Consider the following 24,882-nt stretch of genomic DNA (forward strand, 5'->3'; position numbering starts at 1 on the left):
ATGCATAAAGATCTGGTTGACCGAATTTAAGAAGCTTAGGTATATCTATACATAAACCTGTGAATGTCGTTAGTTTATAGTTCCAGGTGTTTCCCTATATACTGCCATAATTTGAGCTTGGTTTCACTTTTGTATCTGCATCTTGGTTAGAGTTTCCAATGGCTTCCGTTAATTCAATTCCCTCATCTTTGTCAGACATGTCAACATCGCACTCTTCCTTTTCAGGCTATAGAGTGACAATACTTGAACTAGAACTCGATGCTCCAGAAGCCAGAATTTATATATGAGCATTTGGGCTCTCGCTATTTTTTTAGGATTTTTGACGACAATAGGATAAGAAGGCTTTTCAGATACTATCATAGATATAGAATACAAAGGGACACCCTAACACTTTGTTGTTCGGCAGAACTTTTAAATTCTATATAAGAACCTTTTAGCTGGCAAGTAAGTGTCGCAGTAGTTTCCTTTGAAACCATAGGTAATTCATCTGGGTTAAATACGACAAATCTGGGGAAATACACTTTTTCTCATCACATGTATCAAATGCTCGTGAAAAGTCCTGGATGTAGTCGCTAACTTTTTGTATATCAATCGGTCATGGTGACATAACATAAATCCAAAGATTTCTTAGTTTCCATGTTTATGTCTACCTTATAGAAATCGCAAGTAATTTCTGTAACTGAATCCATCGCAAAGGCCACTTTTCTCACTCGCAGAATAAAGTTCAATATAGAATTTAATACAAGCTTTTCGTTTACCGTTTTGCTATCGAATGATTACAGAGAGAGCCAAGTCTATGGGGAGGGGTTAAAGTCATAAGAAAGTATGCATCTAGAGCTAGTGACGGCTAATTAACTTGATCCTCATAGACCTAAGATTACCAAAGGGGTCTGATCAGCAAGGGTAGTATTTGTCCCCATTAATCCACACCTATTAGTCCCATCCAACTTTCTTTTCTGCCTTCCAACTTCCTTTGCTCCCTTAAGACTTTTTCTAGTCCTTTTCCAACGTTTTTGTTCTTCTCTAACTTTTCTTAGGCTATTCCAACTCTTAGAAATCTTTCCCGATGTTCTTTGTCTCATCTTGCCTCTTTTAGCCACATGTGACTTTCTTTATTGCCTTCCGACTCGCTCTAGGCCTTTTGACTTTTTTAAAGACAATCTGTGTCCAAATTGTCAAAAGGATGGCTTTGAAATGATCAGGAACAGCCAAGTGTATTCAGCTACAACCTTCAGATTATGCTCAAGGAAATGTTGTACTAATCCAAAGAAACCATATGGTTCGAAGTTGTCAAAATTGCGTATGTGCAGTATCTCAGGAGCAGCTAAGGTATGAAGTTGAAACTTCCAGGAAATTTTTCAGGGGTCCTGAACTAAATCAAAAGACGTTACTCTGATCCAGGTTATCACAAAAATGTTTCTGCAATATTTTACGTACGGTTTAGGGTATAAATCAATGGCTTAAGTTTTCCATCTGGAACTCAGACGGAGCGATAGACGGAGCGATAGACGGAGAGATCAAATAGATTTTAAGTTCTGGACAGTAAGGATCAATGGGAGTTCAATAACAAAAATACTCGAAACAACATGGCTGCTTTTTCTATAAGCGACACCACCCTACACATATGACAAACTATTGATTCTTTTCCTTAAGATGAAGTCAAGTAAACAGAAAACCACGATCAGCCACGTCAGTGGTTGCATTTTTCCGTCAATATTCGATATCCATTAGTTTTAAAGTTTTTTTACAATTAGTTATTGGTCTGATGGTTTTGACGAGTCAAAAAACACGTTTACAGAGGAAACGAAGCATCCAAAATCGTAACAGAAAAGTATTATTTAGGGATATATATGACTCCACAAGGGAGGGGGGGGTGCATATTCGAGTGAAAAACTTACCATTTTTAAAGAGCATGAAAAAAGAGGTGAAGTAGTTTGTTAACCTTGTCCATGCGTTAGTAAAAGAATCATTTATATGATTCATATATTTACTTTAAACTGAAACTTTCAGAAAATAGTCAAAATCAAAAGACACCATGTGCATCAAAGAAAATAAATTAATAAGCATAAAATGTACTTCAAAAAACATTTTTTTTTACAAAATTTATAGTTATAAAAAAAAAAGTTTAGTCTTTGAACAAGTAGAATAAAGACATAGCGTTAAAAAAACAACTAAAAGGTTTGAAGTTACAAAAAACTCGGGGGTGAGGGGTTAATTTTGGAGGAAAAACAAAAAATGTTCAAAACGAAAACAAATTATATGTACCTGAACAGTGAAAGTCTTTGAGTGACTGTCAGAAGTCAGTCAAAGACTTATATATCTGTTTTGAGCTTTATAATTGATGCTTACTTTTTTTAATTTCAGCTAAATATAAACAATAGATTTAGTTCAATTTCTTCTTTTAACCATTTTCTAACACTCTCAGTTTAATACCCGTTGCCAATTCTCACTATTAAATATTTACTCAGCCCCCCTTAGCGTCTTTCTCCATGAATATCTAAGTCATATTTACCAAATCAGATTATATTTAAGTACTTAAACATAACTTAAGTGGATAAATATCTTTAAATGACTGTTGATTACAGTGGCTTTAAAAAGAGTTCAGGCTGTGCCGCTAATTGTTTTCTTTTTTGTTTTTTCAGATAAGAAGTCCCATGATTGCAGATGAATGCACACTATAGAGTCATTTTATGGTCCTTGAAAGAGGAATTCATCATACCATATTTAATAATCGTCACTTTAGAGAAATTAAATTTTAGCCCTCCCTCCATGAAATCACCAATCCAAAACACGCTTTGATGAAGTGTAACAATTTCTTCGTTCAAATATTTATTGATTTAAATAAAAAGAAAACAGAATATCAAACAGTCCAATATAATTTTTTTCAACAATTCGACATTATACAACTTTAAAAATAAAAGTGATAACAGTTTGGGTATAATAAGCACAATAAAGGTCCTCTACTTCAGCAAACTCACCCTTTGACATCAAGACCTTGACTGCTTTTTGTAACTTATCTCTTATCACAGACACATGTTCAGTTTGGTAAACACTAAAATATTTTTAGATGGCAGTTACATCGTACTTTCTCCCGTTATATTTCATGTATGATACATTAACCAATGACACTTGTTGTGATCTAGAAAAAAAATTAAACAATTTGATCTAGCTCCAAAGAAAGCGGAACGAACAAGAAATAAAGGGAGGGAGAGATGAGGGAGACGATACAATAAGACTGTGAGAGGGATTGACACAGAGAGAAAGCGAAAGAGAGAGGGAAGTTGAGAGATAGAGAGACAAAGAGAAGGGGAGATATAACTTTGGAATACTTCTATTTCCGAACGAAACTTTCAAATCTTATTGTTTATTGAAACATTACCTGATTGTATAGGTGAGCTCACCCACATAATCAGGTAATGTTTCACTAAACAATAACATTTGAATGAATCAAGTCCTTACAGTTTTTTCCACTGGTGTCTGAAGCAAAAATAGAATTTACCCAACATTTTTGGAAACAGAAGACACTAAGGATTCTATTATATATGATATAAGTAAAAACAAATAGAGGGATAAATAGAACAAAATAGGATGGTTAGGCTTTTTAAAAAGATGATCTCGTAGGTAAGTCAATTAACTGTTAGTTTGATTCTTTAAAACTGAATAATGTTAATAGTAATCATATTAAAACATAAACTAGACTCTTAGACATTCTTTTCAATTTCTATATCGATAGTTTCAATTTCAATAGCTCTTTTCAATTTCTATTTGTTAAGAGATTATTAGGGCTATATTCTTACATAAATTTAATCATTCAATCACTGTTATTACCTAGTTTAATGCCAAAATAATGGCAGTGTTAGTCTAAATTGTTCAAATTACTCGCTGTTTAAATGCTTAGTTTTGGTTTTCAGATTACCTAGGAGCTCTCACGGTTGTTTGGTATGCTAAGATTCCCAGAACTTCCAAAGGGTATGCTCAGGAGAAGAAACGCTAACCAAAATAAAGAAAGAGAGGCTGTAGATACCCGAAGCCGTCCTAGCCTAATGGTTAGTACACTGGACTTGAAATCCTGAGAACAAGGATTCGAGTCCTGGTGTTACTGGTTATTTGGTTTGGAACACGGGTCAATGACGTAAATCTGTAAGCTCAGCCAGAGTCGAACCAGGTCTAGATGAGTACCTGGAGAAATCTGGAGGAAAAACACGGGAAGCGTTAGATGATTTGCACACAACCAAGCATTGCACTCCTGGCCAAAGGCAAGTGAGTCATGATATCAGTACCTGCGAAACGCCGACCATTAGTTTGCACGCAAAAAAGTTTTTTGAGTATTTGTGTACACCTAGTTTTGAAAATATGTACATTATTTTGAAAATGGCTTTCGGGATAATTTGAAACTTTTAGGGAGCATTAGGAGTACATTTAAGTGGACCTCAAATTTTAATTTAAAGAGAAAGTAGACTGGCAGAGGCAAATTAAAAGACAATGTGTGCAGCCATGTTAACGAGATTAAATATGTATAGTTAAGTTCCCATTCAAGTACATGTTGCCAAGCACATTCGAAAGCATATGTAAAAAAAAAAAATAAACAAAGTAGATCTTTTATCTTATGAAACATTTTTATACTATTTTAACTGTCAATTTGAGAGAGGTAGAGGGAGGAGTGTAGTCCTTGTTTTTATTTTCTGCTATACGAATTTTTTTAGCCAAATTTCAGTAGTCACTTTATATCGTTAAAAAAAAGTATCTAAGCATAGAAAAATATCATACCTTATCCCTTAGCATATGGAGAATTCTCATTAGTTTGAAGGTAGAAATTACCACGAGCACTGAAAAAAACAAAGATATGATTTTGAGCTTTTACGTAATTTGTTTACCCACTAAAACCTAATTTGACACTATACAAACTACGCTCAACGTATTCTCTCTAGTCCATTTATTTCAGCTGTTGTACTAATGCTACTACTACTAACAGCTCACTGTAATACCAGGTAACCACCGTGGGTCTACCACTACCATTGGCAACATCATACAAAAACAAATATGACACATTAACAGTCATTTTTCAGTGTTGGAAAAAGTATTAAAAAACAGATTTTGCAAAACTTATAAAGTATTACGTAGTGAGGGAGATTGAACAATTTGAACTGCATTTTCGAACTCAGCAAAAAAGTTATAAAACTAAATTCGATTTTATACATTTGTAAATCTGTACATAAAAATAGATAGAGCATAAACCTCAATCTTACTGCTTTTACCAAACTTTATGATTTCAACACTTCTGCTCACCTATTTATCCATTGATTTAGTCAGCATGCTAAATCATATTACTTTTTCCTCACGATTTTTCTGAAATTACGATTTTTTCTTCTTTGGGTTCGTCCGTCACCTTTGAGTTTGTATGATTTTATAAATCTTCTTGCATTATTACTGCTTTTATATGTGTGTAAATCTCAAAATTTATGCTTGTAACATCTGTTAGGAAAATTAAACTTTATCTTGACTTGCTTTACTTTTATTCTATATGTAACAAAAGAAAAAAAATATCACGAGCCTCTCCAATAAAGTAACCAAAAACAATTGACTTTTTGGCTAATATCAAACAGTAAACATTGTACAAGCGTGCTATCAAAATTAAAAATAAAGCAACATTTTTTAAGTATATCCAAAATGAACAGAAACAGTAGCATTGCTGTAAAAAACAGGAACAACTACCTTTAGTACCTGTTTTTAAAACAGGAACAATAACTTTAGGAACAACTACTTGTTCCTAACATAATATTTTTAGCAAACACTAATCCCACGCGCACCCTGTGTACACGACGGTACCAAAAACAAAAAGAAAGATTTTTGTCCTATAAATCTCTAGCAAAACCTGTGTTTCAATCGCATTTGTTTTCTGCACCGTATTTTTGTAAGCCAATCATAGTATTCCCTTTTTATACGCCAAAAGTGAAGCCAAAGCTTGGCCTTTTTAATTCCTGATTGTTTTCAGGGTGAAATTTTAAGCCAGTAAAAACAACCAAAAGATTTTGGGTTACGAGATTTCTTACAAGTAAACTCTCTGTTTCTCTTTATAGGTGCAATAATGTCTTGTATATTATTTGAATTTCTTGAGCCCCGAAATTAAAAGTAATGAGGCTGCTGGTACCCTGTATTTATACCCAATTATCTCCCGCCATCTACGTTTGTTTATCTAGTTACCGGAACAAGTACTGGCATCCCTTATGTTAGATAATTTAGAATTTTCTGGACACTGAAACAGCCTGATAATCTAGCTTCAGGTTCATACATACTCGACTTGTGCACATAATAACATCTTTAGTTTTACCGATGGAACACGCCAACATGAACCGAGACACTTGTATAACTGCGAATTATGGATTTTGAAGTCGTAATAAGGGAAAAAAAGAAACAAAAAACAAATTTTTAGAGTTTTTATAATATATTTATATATTTTTATAATATATTTACAGAATTTTTAGATATTTACAAAATAAATTTTTATTGCTTACCTTGCAGACACCACGAATCCCATATACTCTTCTGTATTAGAGTTACAGACTCCAGCAAGATATTCGTCGTATGATCCACATTGTTTCGCCCGAAAAGCATTGGATCTTATGGATTCAACATAATACTGATGGGCTCGAGCATGAGAGCATCCAGCTTTAAGGAATGAGAATTTGTAAGTACATGCGTAAGCAAAAAATTAAAAGAAAAAAGCTACTCTTGTGGACTCCTCACAAGGCTACCACCCACAAGAATGAAACCCTGACAGGAAAGGATAGTTTTACGATTTAATACGGGTACATTGAGATTTGAAGATCAACAACGCCGTTGACAGCGCATTTTGACACAGAAAAATCAAATCAAACGAATATAATTTTAGCTTATTATAATTTGGATTTCAATTAAAATCAGACAATAAAAACTCTGAGGTCGACAAAACACACCAGGGCCTGGGGACAGGCGCTGTAAGTTAGAAGCTGGGGCCATATAGAAGGGATGCTCGCATTAACATCAGGGGGGGGGGCTCATTTGATTTGAAACTAAAAGTTCTAGTTCACTTTTTAAGAGTCAAAACAGATCAGATGGCAGCTAACCCCCCTCCCACGTTCTTTTTTCAATAAACCCATCCGCTAAAAATTTTGAGATAGCCATTTTGTTAAAAACAGTTCAAAGATCACATAACAAAAACCCAAATGTCGACACAATCCCCAGGGCCCGGGGGCAGGCGTTGTAAGTTATGCTCTGGGGGATATATAATTCTTATAGAAAGGATACCCGTAAAAACTTCAGAGAGGGCTCAGTTGATTGGAAATTGAAAGTTATAGTTCACTCTATGAGAGTGAAAAGAGACCAGGGGGTAATTAATAGTCCAACAATCAGATAACAAAACCTTCGGGGTCCATCCCCCCCATTCTAGAGTTTGGGGGAAGGGTTGCACCTTATGCCCTAGGGGCACATAAAGTTTTATGGAAGAAGTGGTCGTACAAAACTCAGTGACCACTCAAATGACTAGAAATTGAAATTTCTAATTCAGTTTTAAGAGTAAAAAGTGACCCGATTGCAACTAGCCCCCCCTCCCCACAGCGCCAACCCTCTTTAGCATAGACCAAGAATCCAGGAATAACAAAGCTACCAAAACCCATGGCAGGTGTTGTAAATTATAACCCGGGGGCATAAAAGGTTTTTATGGAGGGGATCTTAGTATAAACTTTGGAGAGGGTTCATTCAATTGTAAATTGGAATTTCGTTTGCCCTTTTCAAGAGTCAAAAGTGAACGGAGGGCAACTAGCTCCACCCCCATAAGGCCCCCTTTTCCCCAAATGCATTTGACCAAAATTTTGAGATAGCCATTTTGTTCAAAATAGTTTAAACATCAAATAACAAAAATTCATGGGTCAACAGAGCCCCAGAGCCCAGGGGAAGTGTTCTACATTATGCCCCGGGTAAGGTAAGGTTTTTGTAAGGAGTGGTTCTATAAACATCAAAAGTGGCTCATTTGATCGGAAATTGAAATTTCTATTTACCTTTTTAAGAGTCATCAAAAGTGATCGGCGGGCATATACCTCCCCAACTCTTTTTCCCAAATGCATCCGACCAAAATTTTGAGATAACCATTTTGTTTGAAATATTCCAACGATCACATGAAAAAACTTCGGGGCCCACATCCCCTCCCGAAACCCAGGGGAAGGGTTGTAACTTATGTCCTGGGGGAATATAAGGTTTTTGCAGAAAAGCTTGTCGCATAAACTTCGGAGGGGAGCCAAATGATTATTAATTGACAGTTTCAGTTCCCTTTTTAAAAGTCAAAAGTGATCCGATGGCAACTAGCCTCCCCCTACCAACTCCAAGGCCATAATGCTCCAATGTTTCTATACAGGCATTTCATATGCAAGGGGTGGTGTTATAAATGTTGGAGGAAGCTCATTCAATATGAAATAATAATTTATATTGCCCTTTTTAAAATTAAAACGTGCTTATAAGGCACCAACCCCCCCCCCCTTTCCATGCCCTCTTTTCCTCAAACGCATCCAATCAAAATTTTGAGATGACCATTGTGTCCGAAATAGTTAAGAGGTGAAGTAATTAAAACAATTATTCCCCGGGAGCTGACCTAACCTTGCACTGCCCCAAGGGCAAGGGCTCTAAGCTATGCAAGCTTTCCATTTTTCATATATAAGGCTTATATCGAAGGGGTAATCGTATAGACTTCGGAAAAGCCTCATTTGACTTAAATTGAAGGTTCTAGCTCCACTTTTAATAGTCAAGGGTAATCAAATGGTAGGCCTCCCCAGCCCTTGGGTTTAAGTTATACTAGCAGCCCATCGTTAACATATAAAGCTTCTATGGAAGGCATGGTCGTATAAACTTTGGAGGAAGTTCATTCCATCGGAAATCGACATTTATTGTGCCCTTTGTAAAAATGCGCAAATGATCAAAAAGTAACAAGCACCCCCTCCCCCTTGTGCCTTTTCCTCTCAAATACATCTTATAAAAAAATTGAAATAGTCACTTTGTTTAAAATTCAAATTCAAATTGCTATAACTTAGGGGTTGAGAAATCCTTCATAACCCCCAGGAAAAAGGATTGTAACTTATGTAAGTTGCCCATTATTATAATTTAAGTTTTTTGTGGAAGTCCATCCTATTAAATTTGGAGGGGGCTCATTCGGTCGAAAATTAAAATTTTTAGTTCTTTTTTTAAGAGTCGAAAGTTATAAATGGGCGATTAGCACACGCCCCACTTTCCCGAAGTGAATCTGGTCAAAATGTCGAGATAGCCATTTTGTTCAAGATAGTTCAAAGACCAAATAAATATGATTCCATGTTTGAACCCCCCCCCCCCCCCCAGCCCCGGAGAAAAGGCTCTGAGTTACGAAACTTGCTTATTGTTAGTTTGATACTTTATTTTCCTTGATACCTTGCTTACTTAGATGCTTTCGTTACTTTGATATTTCGGTACTAGTTTTAATACTTTGATGTTGAAAATAAAATTGATTTTGAAATGAGGCATTTTCTAAAAACTTGAAACTTTTTACAATAAAAACGAATAAAAAATAACTTAAAAAAAACTTTTGAAAAAAGTTTTCAAAGAAAAGTGAAGGCCATTTTAAACTTAAAATCAGCAGATAAAAACACCTTTTAAAATACAAACTAGAAACGACAAAAATTTACTATTAAAGAATAAATCAAACACAAAACAAACATAAATTAAATAAACAGTCATAGCAAAAAACATTCAATAAGTACTAATAAAAATGAATACAAGAAATCACTATTAAAGAAAAAATGACACCTAAAACGAATAGAAATTAAATAAACAATCATAGCAAACAAACATAGCAAACAAACAAACAATCATAGCAAATAAATCTTAAAACGAGTGAAACTTAAATTGAATATGCAAATCAAGCTAGAAACGAACAAAATCCCAACCAACAAGAGTTTGGGCTGTGCCTCCTTCTCTCACTAATCAAGGGCATGCGGTCAAATTTTGACTGGATGCCCTTTGGGAAAGTGAGGCATGGGCGAATTACCCATTGATCACTTTTGACTCTTAAAAAAAAAAGGTAAAAGTTCTAATTTCCGATCAAATGAGCCCTCTCCAAAGTTAATACGACAGCTCCTTCTACAAAAAACGTATATTCTAATAACGGAAACTTACATAAGTTACAATTCTTTCCCTGGGGGCTATGGAGGATTTCTCCATAGCCAATAACATAGCAAAAAAAAATACAATAGGTACTAATTTAACGAATAAATAAATCTTAAAACGAGTGAAACTTAAATTGAATATGCAAATCAAGCTAGAAACGAACAAAATCCCAACCAACAAGAGTTTGGGCTATGCCTCCTTCTCTCACTGTAAAAGTCTAAAGCCTACTGTACCATTGGGGCATTACTGAAAACTATATGTGTCTTGGACAGGTTCGAAAAGTACAAATAAAATCCAGCTGAATATTTGATATATAATTATATATCATATATATATATATATAATATATATATATATATATATATATATATATATATATATATATATATATATATATATATATATATATATATATATATATATATATATATATATATATTATATATATATATATATAATTATATTGATATATAATTATATCAATTGTTGAAAGATAATCAGTTCAAGATGTTATTTCACTGTAATTTTTATTTTCATTTTCATTCCTGTAATTGGAAAAGAAGATATTTGTAAAATAATTCGTTTTCAGTGAAGCACCAATGACAGAGTGGGCTTAGACTTTCACAGCTAAAGAAGGGGGCAGTATCTAAACTCTTGTTTGTAGTAAAACTATGGTTGTCTTAAACAGTCTTGGAACGAACTAATAAAATTAAACTGAATATTTGATGTATAATGATATTAATTGCTGAAATCTCATCACTTCAAAATTTAATTCTACTCTCATTTTTATGTTTATTTTTAATGTTGTACTAAGTACAAAAAAATTACTTGTAATATAATTCGTTTTCAGTAAAGCACCAATGACGCAGTAGGTTTTAGACTTTTACAGTGAGAGAAGGAGGCACAACCCAAACTCTTGTTTGTAGTGATTTTTGTTCGTTTCAAGCTTGATTTACATATTCAATTTAGGTTTCACTCCTTTTGAGATTTATTTATTCGTTAAATTAGTACCTATTGTATTTTTTTTTTGCTATGTTATTGGGTATGGAGAAATCCTCCATAGCCCCCAGGGAAAGAATTGTAACTTATGTAAGTTTCCGTTATTAGAATATACGTTTTTTTGTAGAAGGAGCTGTCGTATTAACTTTGGAGAGGGCTCATTTGATCGGAAATTAGAACTTTTACTTCTTTTTTAAGAGTCAAAAGTGACCAATGGGTAATTAGCCCATGCCTCACTTTCCCAAAGAGCATCCAGTCAAAATTTGACCGCATGCCCTTGATTAGTGAGAGAAGGAGGCACAACCCAAACTCTTGTTTGTGTTGATTTTTGTTCGTTTCAAGCTTGATTTGCATATTCCTAGTTAATTAGATGTTTTGATATGATCATTCATTGTAGTTTATGGTCATTTTGTGTCTCATTTATTCATCGATAGTAATTTATGTTCAATTTACCTATGAATTATTATTTGACTTTATTTCTGCTCATGTTTGGTTATCAAAATAAGTTCTGATTGATTTAAAAAAAAAAATAAAAATACAAATTGGAGATCAAGAATCAATACAATAATATTTAATTTTCGACTGAAGTTTCCTTGGTTCTGAAATTTTGGTTGTGATATTTTCATGACCTGAAGTTTAGAGCGGTTCCAAAATAATTGCCTAATTACATAGATGCAGGATATTCAAGCAGATTATTGCTGATGACAGTGCTTCTTTAAAAAATCAGAAAACATAAAAAATAAAAACTTTGAATAAGGAATCGGGTACAAATTATTTGAGCGTTAATCTTGCTAGTACTTGTGTTCTTAACAACCCAGCGCTAGAAAAAGACCTTTCAGAGAATAGTTTCACTCCAAACATTTGAAATAGACTGATATTCTTATGTTTTATTTTAATTTACTTTTAAAGGGAAATACATGGGACACGGTCATGTGCAACGGTTTCGACATGGCGCAACCGAACTGAAGCCTACCGAAGAAACGAAAGCCTCCCAACGCCTCCACGTCGTTCTTAACCATTAACCACCAGCCTTTCTTCTGGCATTCAGGTCAAAGTTTCCAATTTTCGAGCAGGGGTGCGCTAACAGTAGACTTTGAAACGCTTTGGTGGTATTTTACAGCACAGGCAATGGCCCAGCGGCATGTTGTTTACACCGCACAGAGATCTCGCTGTTAGATAGTCGTTCGTGGAACTGGAGACATAGAGTACGATAAAGACAGCTGTGATCAAAGACATCCGGCATTCTACTACTTCGAGCTTTGACAACCCATGTTATTTCAATTCTTGGTCGGAACGTCCCTCTGAGTGGTCTGTCGCTGTTGCCGTCAAGGATATAGAAAGGAATTCTGTGAATTAGCAAACGTCACTTAACTTTTTGTTGGATCAATTCTTAATCCAGCCATGGCAGAGTAATATGTAACATCATCCATCATGATTTGGGCTTTCAGTTAATCATCCTCCTCATATGAGCAATATCATCGGTACAGTCCAAATCAGAGACCTGTTCACCTTTTCCAATCGTCACTGCTTGGCATGTTCTGATAGCCCTGTCCATAACCAAGTCAATTGCATAATTGAAAAGGATAGGGGGATAAAACATGCTTAAATTTTTATTTATAAACAACATAGCTCAAAAATAAGACCTTTCAGAACGTAATTTTATTCTCAACATCTGAAATAAATTTTAATTTATACATAACATGAACCACATTCAAAGGAAGCATCTGAGATCAACAGGTTGGGTGCTATTCTTGCTCAGACTTTTATTATGAACAACCCAGCACTAGAAAAATATATTTCAGAACAAAATTTAATTCCCACCATTTGAAGACAATTGTTATTTCTTTGTTAAACGAAATAAATTTGAAGCAAGAATTGGGTATTAAGTTGAACATTCCTGCTTGAACTTTTATTAGGAAATACCCAGCTCTAGAAAAAGACTTTTCGTGAAAAAAGTACATTCCCAACAACTGAAATAATTGTTTATATTTACGCAATATAAGCAATAAATTCGAAGAAAGCACTGGATATCAAGTGTTTGGGGTGCTAATATTTTTTTCAACTTTTTTTCAACTAATATTTTTTCAATATTTTTTTCATTATTAATAGCCTAGTGCTAGAAAAACACCTTTCAGAACATAAGATCATTCTCAACATATGAAAAAAAAATTTCCGACGTTACGTAAGATAAATTCAAATGAAGAACTGGGTATCAACTGTTTGGTGCGTTAAACTTAATCGGACTTTTATTATAAATAACCCATCGCAAGAAAAAAAAAAGCCTTCTAGAATATAATTTCATTCCCAGAATTTGAAGTCATGTGTTATTTAGGTGTTACATAAAATAAATTCAAGGGGAACATAGAGTATCGACTATCTGGGTTTTATGAATAACCCAACACTAGAAAAGAGTCTTTCAAAACATAATATAGTTCTCTTGATATTTAAAATAAATTGTTATGCCAATGTTACATAAAACAAATTCACAAAAAACATTTTGTATCTACTGTTTAGGATACTAATCTTGCTTATGCTTTTGCCACGGACGGTCCAGCGATAGAAAAAGACCGTTCAGCTTCTGTGACTGTAGGTTTTAATCCCCATTAGCATATTATTCATTTCGAATGTAATACCATTTGTCGAGTTTGCATGTAATAACAATAATCATGCTAGATACTTACAGATCAAGTCATTGATACTTCTTACATTATCGAAACAGCCAGGTTGGACTCGGCCACCATTCACGAAGAAATCAGTATGACCGATTGGATCAAGAAACGACAAACCTCCTTCAAAAAGTGGTCCTGAATTCGTGTGAATCACATCAATGAAATCAGCGTCACTTGGATCAAGGCAACGATCAGTATTTGTAAAGCTGAATGAGGGTAAGGCGGGATCCAGTCCTAACGAAAACATTTACATAATTATACAATCGCTGTGTATTTCCAACGTCTTCATTTTTAAAACGTCCTACAGGCCTTGAAAAGTGTTATTGTTTGGCCGAAATGTGTCTACCTTGTTCCTCAGTCTTTCAAACAGGATTACATTTGCTTGAAAATAATACGAATTCACTTAATGATTCGTCAAGATTGACCCATGAAAATGGTTCCCTGCCCTGAAATTGCTACAGTCATATTATTAAAAAATTCTTTTATTACTAAATGATGAAGAATGTTAAAAACGGTTTAGTTTTTAACACCCCTAGTATTGTATTTTTTTTTTTTTTTAATTTCTTATAATTCCGAAAAAATTGTTATTAAGTATATTCAGTTCGCTTTACAAAAATACGACTAATTTTCAACATACATAAAAAAAAATTCCTCAGTAGTAAAAATCTTATATTCAAAGCCCAAATTCTTGTGAGAAACTGTTTGAAACAAAATGTATTAGACAAAAGTAACTGGTAACCTTGTTACATGGACAGATTCAACATATAATTTTACTATAGCTACATATATCAGCTCTAAGCCCAAAAAAGTGTTCGTCCGGTACAAAATGTGTTTATTTTGTGTTTATCAAGTGAAAGTATTATGGTTAGAAAGCGACTTAAAGCCATAAGAAAATAAAAACTAGGACTAAGCTAGTACATCTAAGAACTATGATTACAACTTTCCTGATTGTACTTACACTCTCATTATTCCGATTAAAATTGACAAAATAAAGAAAAATATCTTTTTCTTACACAAAAACTGTATTTAACTCAGATTAAATTTATAACTTCATTGCATACATATGTTCTAGTTCTGAGCCGAAAGTCTGTTTATTTAATTAAGAATTTAATGTGACTGAAAAGTGAATTACAGAGACAACACAAAAACAACTAATAAAGAACTTCCGAAAGGCTAACCATACGATTAGAAAGCAATCTATATTAACATTATATTACAGTTATACTAACAATTTTATACTATTGCTACATTTGTTCTGAGATCACACTATCCATAAATGGTGAATGAAAAAATAGATTTTTTTAAGGGGATTTAATTTTTTGGACCTTTCGAACAATTACTTTGTCTTTTTCTTTCTTTTGTTTAGTGGTAAAGAAGATGTGGACATTATCTTGTAATCTCTTAAACAAGCTTTGAAATCTAAGACCTTTTTAGGTAAAAAAGATGCTTGATCAGTACGAGATAAGCTTCAGAATTTACTTCCTTCATTTCTTTGGCTCTCATCTTTCTACGCCAATTGTGCCAATCCCCCTCAAGAGTCTATCTCCTTATAGCTGCTTTGCAGCTTCTCTGAGTAAAAAACTCTCTGAATAAAAAATTCGTGTCCATACGCAAGTCATTACTGCCTAATTGTGTGTCTAATGCTTCATAGTGCTCCAGCTCACTTTTTTTGAATGTCTTAAGAGGATGCAAAACCTTAAAGAATCGCCGTATTTCGGCCATGATGAGTTTTTTTTATTCTGTACGGCCAAACTATTTAGAACTGATTGGATGGTCATGTCATAGCTCGCAAAATGGTTTCTATGGGATTGAATGGCCTTAAGGCACAATTGATTACCAGAAGAGAAATACATGTTTCAACCTGCACCTGTCCTGTAATTAAGAAACAAAAAAAAAAATAATTACCTGAAATTCTTGACACAGAGCCACTGACAGCGGCACCGACAGCACCAGCAACATGTGCACCAAGACTGAAACCAACAATATGAAAATCCTTAATATTTGCACCATTTGCTACAAGTGAATCGACGAGAGACGCAGCGTAAGCTCCAACGTCGACAACAGCATAAGCAGAAGAAAAGTAGTCGAATGACGCAGCGTCTATTCCCCAATCAATGCTGATGACATTATAATCTCCTTGGCTGAGAAGAGCTGAATTAAATTTTTTGATTAGAAAAATGAATAGGGAAATTTACTTGAAATTTTAAAGAGCCTTGGAACTTTTCAAGAGTATTTTGGTGATTCCTATAGTTACCAACTGAAAATTAAAACAAATTTTAAATTTTAACTGTTTCATAACGGTCAAGTAAAATTTAAAGATAAAACCACATCCTCAATAATTTGTCGTCAAGTTTCAAGTCTACAAGCTTCAAGAGCATAAACTAATAACATATCGGAATGCTTCCATCTCTTCTATAAAACTTTTTGTCACTAATAATGATTAGTCGGCTTACAATAAGCCTATTTCTATATACGAGTACTAAGAAAGTTTTTGGCCTTGTGGATCTAATTAGTGGAGCATAAGATTGAGCTAATGCTGAGATTTAACTAGCGCTAGTTTGAGCCAATTTACATTTTTCGTTGAAACCTTCTGATTGCCGGAAAAATTCTATGAAAAATTCTGACCGGCTCATATCAGCGCTACCAAAACACTGGTATCAGTAAAATGTCACTGTGAATGGGCCTTCAGACTCCGCTGGATATCGGCCAGGTAAAAATTGATCAACTTCAACCGATGAAATGGTTTAGAAATGCAAAGATCTTATACTAGTTTCGAACGTATACCCCAGTACCAGTTTCATTTATAAAAGCTTTAGTTTCATATCAGAGTTTTCAGTTGTTTGATTTACTCTGAAAAAGACGAATCTAAGCAAAAAAAAGGAAATTGACATCGAGATAAAACAGATAAGCTAATAAGAGATTGGGAAGCTCTTTGAAACAGTTTTGTCTAAAATAACGATTGATTCTCTTAAAGTAGTACCAACTCTTAGGATGCTTAGGGAAGTTATATGGCTAGTAGATTTTACTTAGACATCGATAGACATCCGTCTCTTTTCAATTCTCTAACTTCGACTAACAAAGGGTTTAAAAGTTTGAAGATCTTCTGTTAGTTTAAAAACCCCAGGAACCCCATCTACATTGGTTTATGAAAGCTTCTTAAAATTCTATCAAGGATTAATCTTTTTTTCATTATCTTAAGCAGTTTGTCTCGTTGGGTTCCTTTTCAAAAACTCGTATCCTGAAAAAATGGACTTTTTGGATATAGATTCAAAATAGAACGACGACCAGGAAAAGATCATCATCATTTTTCACTCTGATGAAAAAAGGATAGGCTAGATTATTCACACAAAATGCATAAATAGAGGAAAGATAGCAACATTCAAGGAATTCTGGGGAGGACGTTGAAGTAAATAAAAGACACAGCTAATTCAGGTTATAAAGAAGTCACATCTGCAATGTCTCGGGAAAAGGTAAGGGTCTTAACTTTAAACTTTCAGGGAATATTAAAGGGAGTTTTTGACGAAATAAAGAGACTCTGTGAACCAGGTTGTGAAAGAGACCCATTTGTAATACCTCAGGAATGACTAAGGGTGTTGAGTTTTTCAAAGGTTATCAGGTGTTAAGGGTCTTGAGTATATGAAAAACGAACAAGAGTCTTAAGAATCAGAAAAAGGGGAATGCTGAGAGGGTTGTTGAACTAAACCAAAAGAAACAACATACGCCCCAGTCGTCAAAAGGGCGTATCTGAAATACCTAAAAGACAGCTAAGGGCATTATTTTCGAAATTTTAGGGTAGTTGAATTGGATGCAGAGCTAATTAAAATTATTTGGCTTGTGAGAAAGGTGTATCTCATAGGCAATGTTGAGGGGGTTGTTGAAGTAAATCAAAAGACACTACGTGCATCCACGTTTGGGGGTTGTTGAAGTAAATCAAAAGACACTGCGTGCATCCATGTTCTTAAAAGGGCATATGTACCAGATCACACGAACAGCTCTGGGTGTTTGCTTGAAACTTTTAGGGAATGTTGAAGGGGAACCCGAACTAAGTCAAACGTCATATTGCATCCAGATTTTCAAGGTGGGCAAATCTTTAATACCTTAGGCATTGATAAAGGTATAAATTAACAGCTTAAGGGGCACACCTGAAAATTTTAGGAAACATTGGAAAGGGAATCATGAAAATTTAAAATTTGGACTTGCGAAATCGAGAGGATTTGAAAAGAACAATGAAGGTCTGAAGAAAAAGGTGGTTGTATTGATTCTTAGAGCAAAATATTCTTTTTTTTTATATCGAAGCGCTCTAAACTTCAACCGCTAATAACTTCAAAATACCTAAGAATTCCAGGGAAAAATATCGTTGTATATAAAACAGCTAATCTACTTTAATTAGCTCTTTTCAGTATTCTTGGTTGTTACGATAATATTTTTGATTTTTCTATTCTTTATTTTTAATATTATGACAAATAAAAATACACTGTTCGAAATAATAACCGTTTTCAATAAAGCCCCAATCAAGGCCGTATCCAGGATTTTTTTTTCGGGGAGGTAGGGGGGTTGCAAAAAACTTAAAAAAAACGCATAAATTCATTTTCGTCAGTTTTTACGAGTCGGACAAACATTTCGGGGGACGGACAAATACCCTACCCTCCCACCATCGTATATACGGCCTTGGCCCCAATGAACAATGTTCAAGTATCTGATGACCCATTTGACTACTACAATAAACTTTGGTTAAACTGAGGATATGATTATGCCACTTTTAAACTTGTCTTCACTGATTCAGGGTAATTTTGTGTGTTACTTAATCTATTAGAATGTTATAATCTTATTTGTTATTTATATATTTGCAACCCCCCCCCCTCCCAAAAAAGAGAAAAGGATAAAGAGGAAAGATTTAGATTTAAGATTCGCCTGCCAATAGAAACGTCCTAATTTCCTGAAGTATAATAATAATGTTCAATTGTTGAGTACTTTTGGTATTAATCCATGCTTAGAGTATTGGGGGCTTAACTTAAGTTGCACTGAAAAATCATAAAATATCCCAGAAATATATTCGACCATTGCTCTGAATTTTTATATGAAATTTATGAGTACGTAACCACCTCAAATTTTGTTTTTGGGTGCTGTAAGGCATTTAAAACAGCGAATATGATTTTAGATTAAGTTAAAACTACAAACCGTCTTTCATTTCAATGACAAACATGTCTAGGCCATTTTGATTCCATCCGTGAGCTATAACTTTAGTCTTTCTACCATTGTCAAAGTTCAATCCAAGGTGACCAGGATGAATGTTTTCATAAGAGCTTGGATTGTCCCTAAATAAAAAGAAGATAAATACAATAGAATCAAATGATAATAAACAATTTATTTATATTCACTTTTTACTTAAAACTTCCCTTGAAAGAAATTTTTACTTAAGTATTCCTTTTAAAATTTAACATAAACTAACAAATATCAGGGTGAAATTTTTTCTTATTCCTAAATTGTTGGCACCAGGTGCCTCTAAATAAGATTTGTCGCTGGTCTTTTACATCGTTTCATTACGAGATTTCAAAGGACTATCAAATCTTGAGATGAAACGTAACCAGATAAAAGACACTTTTCTGTGTGGTTATCCCAACAGATGCCAAGGGACTCTACAGAAAGGTACATTCTTCAAATGGAGAAAAGAGGCGATGCCCATCCGGCGCAATTGAGGTGGCGCTCCAGCATAGAATGGACCTACGCAGAGTTTTAAGCAGAGCATTCTTATGACCTCACATCTGTGCATAGTCAAACACACCATAGCTAGGAGATGATCAACACATACGCGATGAATAGAGATTTCTTATTAATCTTTCCTTTTCTATTGGTTTGCCCGACAGTCTCCATATCTTATGATTCATAGATCTATACTTAAATCAGCTTGGCTTAAAAACATATATGACACATACAATATGCACAAGAGAAGACAATTAACGTTTCAAGTTTTGGTTTTTTTTCGTCTAGATATCAAATTTTTTTTGTTTTTTAATATTTTATGAAAAAGGCTTACACAGTATATGCAGATATCCGTAGAACAACAGTCGAATAAACTTTGCCCGAAGGTAAAAGAGATAATCCCTAAATGGTTATTATTTGAATGACCTAGAGTGTCTCCTTTTTGTGTCTGAATGATCCATCTTGTTTAATTTATTCACACCATAAAAAACTGGTATCGTTCCGCATACAATGAAAGTCCTACAGTCCCCTCTCTCCCTTCTGCCACTCATAAAACACGAGCATTGTGAAGAAGACAGCAGATCTCAGAAAAAAATTGATACAAAATATGTAAAACGGAGAAGTAAGTACAATCATAGCCAAACCTAAGAGAAAGTTTTTTTTTTTTTGTTCTACAGTCCTTACACCGAAAAATGTTTTTCGCTTCCCATATCTTGTCGTTATCAAGGTATATATCGCTAGTTATGAAAAGAAGCGAAAGTAACTGGAGGGGAATCATGCCCCTCCAGTTAATGGTCTCATCCCCGAAAATCTCTCTTTTTTGCATTCAATCTTTGAAGATTTATCGGAGACTGCTCTTTAAGAATCTCAACCTAGACCAGTGTCTGGTAAATCAAATAATGCTTTCAAACCACAGCCTAGAAAATGTGCATTTTAATAGCTCGCTCAAGTATATAATACCTAAGTATATTATGTACCCGCGTAGTTGCATTTCAGCAACATGAATAAGGGTTGAGTTTCGCATGGACCTGATTACTGGCCGCTCTTAGTAAATTTAAATAACCATAAATTAAATGAATATACTTCTCGAGTCGTGGTCGGTAATTCCTTTCTCGTCCCAATGATGTAGATAAAATAGGAAAACTTGACAGAAAGGCCTTGACATGAAGGCCTACATTCTCCCATGCTGTTAAGCCTTGAACCCTTTAGATTTTTACTGATCATGCTGATCTTCAGATTACAAAAACTTCTCCTAAATAAACTAAAGCAAATCATCGCTGATAGTTACATATTGAGTTTATTTTTATTTTAAATTACTAAAAACAATTGTACAGCCCGTGATTGTGATGATGAAAAAAAAAGTTTCTTTTTTATCTTTTTTATTGTAAACTTTATGAAAACGGTAGAATGCAAATTCAATCAAATTACAAAAGTTCTCTGACTCTGAAATATTCAACATCATCGTTATTTGGAATGCTAAAGAGAATTAGCACGTGGTTTCCCCGTATTTGATTAAAACAAAATGACTATTGAATAAAGTTTTTCTCCTTTTTTTCTTCTCTTGTAGACATTTTCGTTCTTTTCTCCTATATCTAAATTTTGTAATCGAATATTTCCTGTTTCTTGTTTATCTATTGCTTTGTTCTTTTTAATTTGTTTTTTTTTTTTGCTTTCTAAAAATGTTTTCTCTATTTTTTAGATAGTAAAATACTCTCTACGGTTTAGTCACTAAATAAAATCCTTTATTTATCAACAGGTGGAATTCTTTTGTAACTTGAATTTTTCGTGTTTAAAATTTGGCGCAGGTAATGTTTTTACTGGGTGATTTCCTCCAGGCCAATTTTACAAGGGTTGAATCTCTTGAAGCTCGACTTTTGTGAGGTTTTTGTGATTGAATTTTCATTTGGAAAATTTTTACCAGGTGAGGTTTGAGTTTTTTAGGGTGGGCTCCATATTGTTTCGATTTATTATTTCCATGGTGAGATTTGCATTGAATGAATTTTAGAAGACTTGAGTTATCTTTGATTTAAATTTTTGTCTTAGGTTGAATTTTCATTTTGTTTAATTTTTACTGCGTTAAATTTTACGAGGCTTGCGGGTTGCAGCCTGAGTTGAATTTTCTTTCACTTAATTTTCCTCGAGAATTTACTTGGGTTGAATTTTGGAAGGCTTGAGTTTTGTAAACATAGCTTACCTTGTCCAGAGATAAAAGAAAACATTATTGGGGTTAAACTTCGGTACCGGGTGAATGCGTGCAGCGTTTCCAACTTCTAGTCTTTGAGAATGTGAAACAGGACTACCTATATTAAAAAAAAATTCTTGATATAAAAGGAATCAAATGCATATCCGAGCAATTTTTGTGAATTTTAAATCATTTTATTTTTTAAGGCGCGCGGGGGAGGGGGGAGGAACACAAATCCTGAAAACAAGGTTAGAGCTAAACAAAAGTAAAATAAGACTTCCCCCGCAAAACAACATCTTAGGTTTTAATCTTCTCCCCTAGTACATTAAAAGGGGTTTGAAAAACCCCCTCCCCTTCCAAAGAAAGTCTTGGGAATACTTATTGAAACGCTCAGCATAGTTCAGGAATTTATGGGTCAATTAAAAATAAAAAAGACAATAGATGACAATAACCAAAACATTCTCTTTATAAAGGCTTTGGATAGACTTTATCCTTACGTACAATGTTTATGTATATAGATATATATGTCGCAGTAAGGTAACTGTACCAGTCATTTGATGAAATGTCTAGCTTGTTCTTTTTTTAAGGCCCAGCGGATGACAAAATATATAAATATGACGACTCTAAGTTGTCGTCACTAAGGCCGTACCTGGTATATTTACACGTTTGGGGGAATCACCAAAAACTATAGGCTAAACTGTTCTCGAAAGGAGAATTAGTGGATAACGTACGTCAGAGGATTGATGTGCGATTGATCATTAATTATCATGCTGATTCGCCCTCTGAATGCAGCTCAGGAAATGATTTTTGGCAATTATTTAAGTAGATTCAGAGACCCTTTGGCGTAACAGCGACAAAACATAAATATTTATTTTTACGGGCACGTTTAAAATAACTTTAATTGACACAGTGAAAATCAGATTAAAAAATATATTCTTTTAACATAGGTTAAGTTGGAGCTACTTTGGGCCGCAGATCCATTCCGGCAGTTCACGGTACTCAACAGCTTTTCCCTATTTCGTTATCTACTGACACTTTACAAAATCCAAGGGGCAAGGCTGTGTCCAAGGGGGTAGTGGGTTTGAACCTCCGCTCCCCAAAATGACTGTCCAACTCGCAAAAGCATAATAAAAACAAATATAAACAAATTTTTTATGCGTTTTTAGTTTTTTGTAAAAATCGGGAAAATAAACCCTTTTGCACCCCCTCCTACCCCCCCCCCAAAAAAAAAAATATCCTGGATGCATCTAGTTTTGTCACCGTACTATAATATAAATATAGAATGGTACAAATATATAGACTATAAAAGTACATATTTCAAAGCTCACAAATAGCATGTCGAATGAAAATAAGTTTCCTTTGCAATAACAAACATGTACCCTGCGTTCTATAGACTTATTGCATTTGATTTTTTAAAAATAGACTTTTTGCATTTGACTTTTGTAATTTTTGGCGTTCAAAGACAATGATAATAATTGAAATTGTGTTCAATAGCGCTAATTTCAACCTATTAGATTAATCGTTGCTTATAATGTTTCGGACCTCAAAGAACTGCAATGCATTCTTTTCTATCTAGAAAAATTATTGGTGTATTTATCTATTAGGATAAATCAAATATATTTTAATTTATCCATAGCATTAGGTTTAAATGATGCTTTAAATCTTATGCTTTAAACCTACCTTTTTTAAAAGATGCTATGGAACTGCACGATTTTTAACACTAATTATTTTTTTTCAACTTTAATTTTAATTATTGGGAGTATAGAGAGGGAAATTTTGGTCTTTATGATCTTTATTTCAATTTCAAATCATTCACGCAAATTTAGTTTTTAGTGTCTGAATGGTGTTCAGAAGAGCACAATAATTGCACTAATTAATTAATTAATCATAATTGATTACAGTAAGCTATATTGAACGTGGGGATAGCTTCTGAAGGAAATGTGCCCACGGATATTCGAAGAGCCAATGTGATGTAGAACACGATTTAGATAGTAGCCCGTTTTCAAACAACCCATTGAGGAAGCCGACTTTCGCTTCCCTAAAATAAATTCTGTAAATAGATACAGCGGAAATATTCTTAATTGTAGCATTATAAGGTTGGAAATTTTATTGTGGGAATCAAATAAAATTGTTGTGGCTGAAAAATTAGGTATAAACATAGTTCTATAAAAACAAAAATGTAAACTGATCCAAGTAGTGGCTCAAACGAGAAACTACTTAAAGTTGGCACTGCTCCCCTCCCCCCACTCCTCAAAATTTCAAAATTTCAATTCTCGCTCATAAAAGTATTGTTTAAGACACTCAGACGGTCTAAAAGGGAGAAGGGGGCTAGAGAATGTTTTGTTGGGGGGGTTTTTTCGTAGCTTACTGGGCATTTCCATGTATCGCAAAATTTTCGGTTGTTCGGACGTTATAACCAATATAAATATTATTGCCACAGCGAGAAGTTGTTGACAATATTAAATAGAACGTGCAACTTCAACCGGTTATACGCCGTTCAATTTGCTTCTATATTTTTTTGCAGCGGAGCAACGACACATCTTCCGTAATCTAGGATTAAAAATAAAGGTCTAAAGGGTCTAGGGTAAAAAAAAATAGGTGGTCCCCAAACAGGCTGGGAAGAGGTCTTAAGGGGGGAATTTAGAGAATCTATGGGGTTAAGAGTGGAGTTTTGAAAACATTGGGGCGGTGTAGGAGCTTCCATTGCTGTCTTAGCCTCAGGTGGCTTGGTGCAGCAGTCGCTAGTCGTAGTAGTACAAGTAACATGCCAATGAGGTTTTCAATAATTTTTTTTCAGATATTAAGTAATGCACTGGTAATACAAATGAAATTTTGAGAGGTAATTTTCTCTTGGAAAAAAACAATTCATATTTTACGTAAGATTATAGAGGCGAATATTATTTTTTATCAGATATAAAAATAATTGAACTTCAATTCAATCACCCAGCTTACAGAAAAAAATAACAAAAATAAAGGGAAGAGGAAAACCTACCTAGCACAAGATTAACAAGACCGAAAAAAATCCAAACTCTGATCATCGTTCCGCATTTAGATTTCCTCTCATTACCTAATGAATAATGAGCATATTTTTATAGCTAAATCTTATCATCAAATTTGTCGTATGACAATTTGGAAATTTCAAAAGATGCGTAAAAAAAACCTAATTTCAAA

At 34.1% G+C, this 24,882-nt stretch overlaps 1 protein-coding gene across 1 annotated transcript; it reads right to left on the minus strand.

Moving 5' to 3' along the window:
- Window positions 1–2,858: 2,858 nt before the first annotated feature.
- LOC136036393 (pancreatic triacylglycerol lipase-like) lies at window positions 2,859–24,797 on the minus strand. The gene is made up of 8 exons (XM_065718580.1): window positions 24,700–24,797; window positions 21,724–21,825; window positions 19,008–19,144; window positions 15,735–15,980; window positions 13,842–14,063; window positions 6,513–6,666; window positions 4,768–4,826; window positions 2,859–3,139 (listed from the first exon to the last, which is right to left on the minus strand). The coding sequence occupies exons 1-7, from the start codon at window positions 24,747–24,749 to the stop codon at window positions 4,769–4,771; spliced, it is 969 nt and encodes a 322-aa protein (XP_065574652.1). The 5' UTR covers window positions 24,750–24,797; the 3' UTR covers window positions 2,859–3,139; window position 4,768.
- Between the last annotated feature and the right edge of the window lie 85 nt (window positions 24,798–24,882).

Source organism: Artemia franciscana, chromosome 15, assembly GCF_032884065.1.
Source record: "Artemia franciscana chromosome 15, ASM3288406v1, whole genome shotgun sequence".
In the NCBI taxonomy this organism is placed as follows: domain Eukaryota; kingdom Metazoa; phylum Arthropoda; class Branchiopoda; order Anostraca; family Artemiidae; genus Artemia; species Artemia franciscana.

What these genes read in the sequence shown, in the direction of transcription:
- LOC136036393 (XM_065718580.1), bottom strand. Translation starts at nt 24,749, where the DNA reads ATGATCAGAGTTTGGATTTTTTTCGGTCTTGTTAATCTTGTGCTAGGT. An exon ending in TGTCATTGAAATGAAAGACG is followed by an intron (nt 15,981 to 19,007) that starts GTTTGTAGTTTT and finishes AATTTAATTCAG; the next exon opens with CTCTTCTCAGCCAAGGAGAT. An exon ending in CTCTGTGTCAAGAATTTCAG is followed by an intron (nt 14,064 to 15,734) that starts GTAATTATTTTT and finishes TGTTTTCGTTAG; the next exon opens with GACTGGATCCCGCCTTACCC.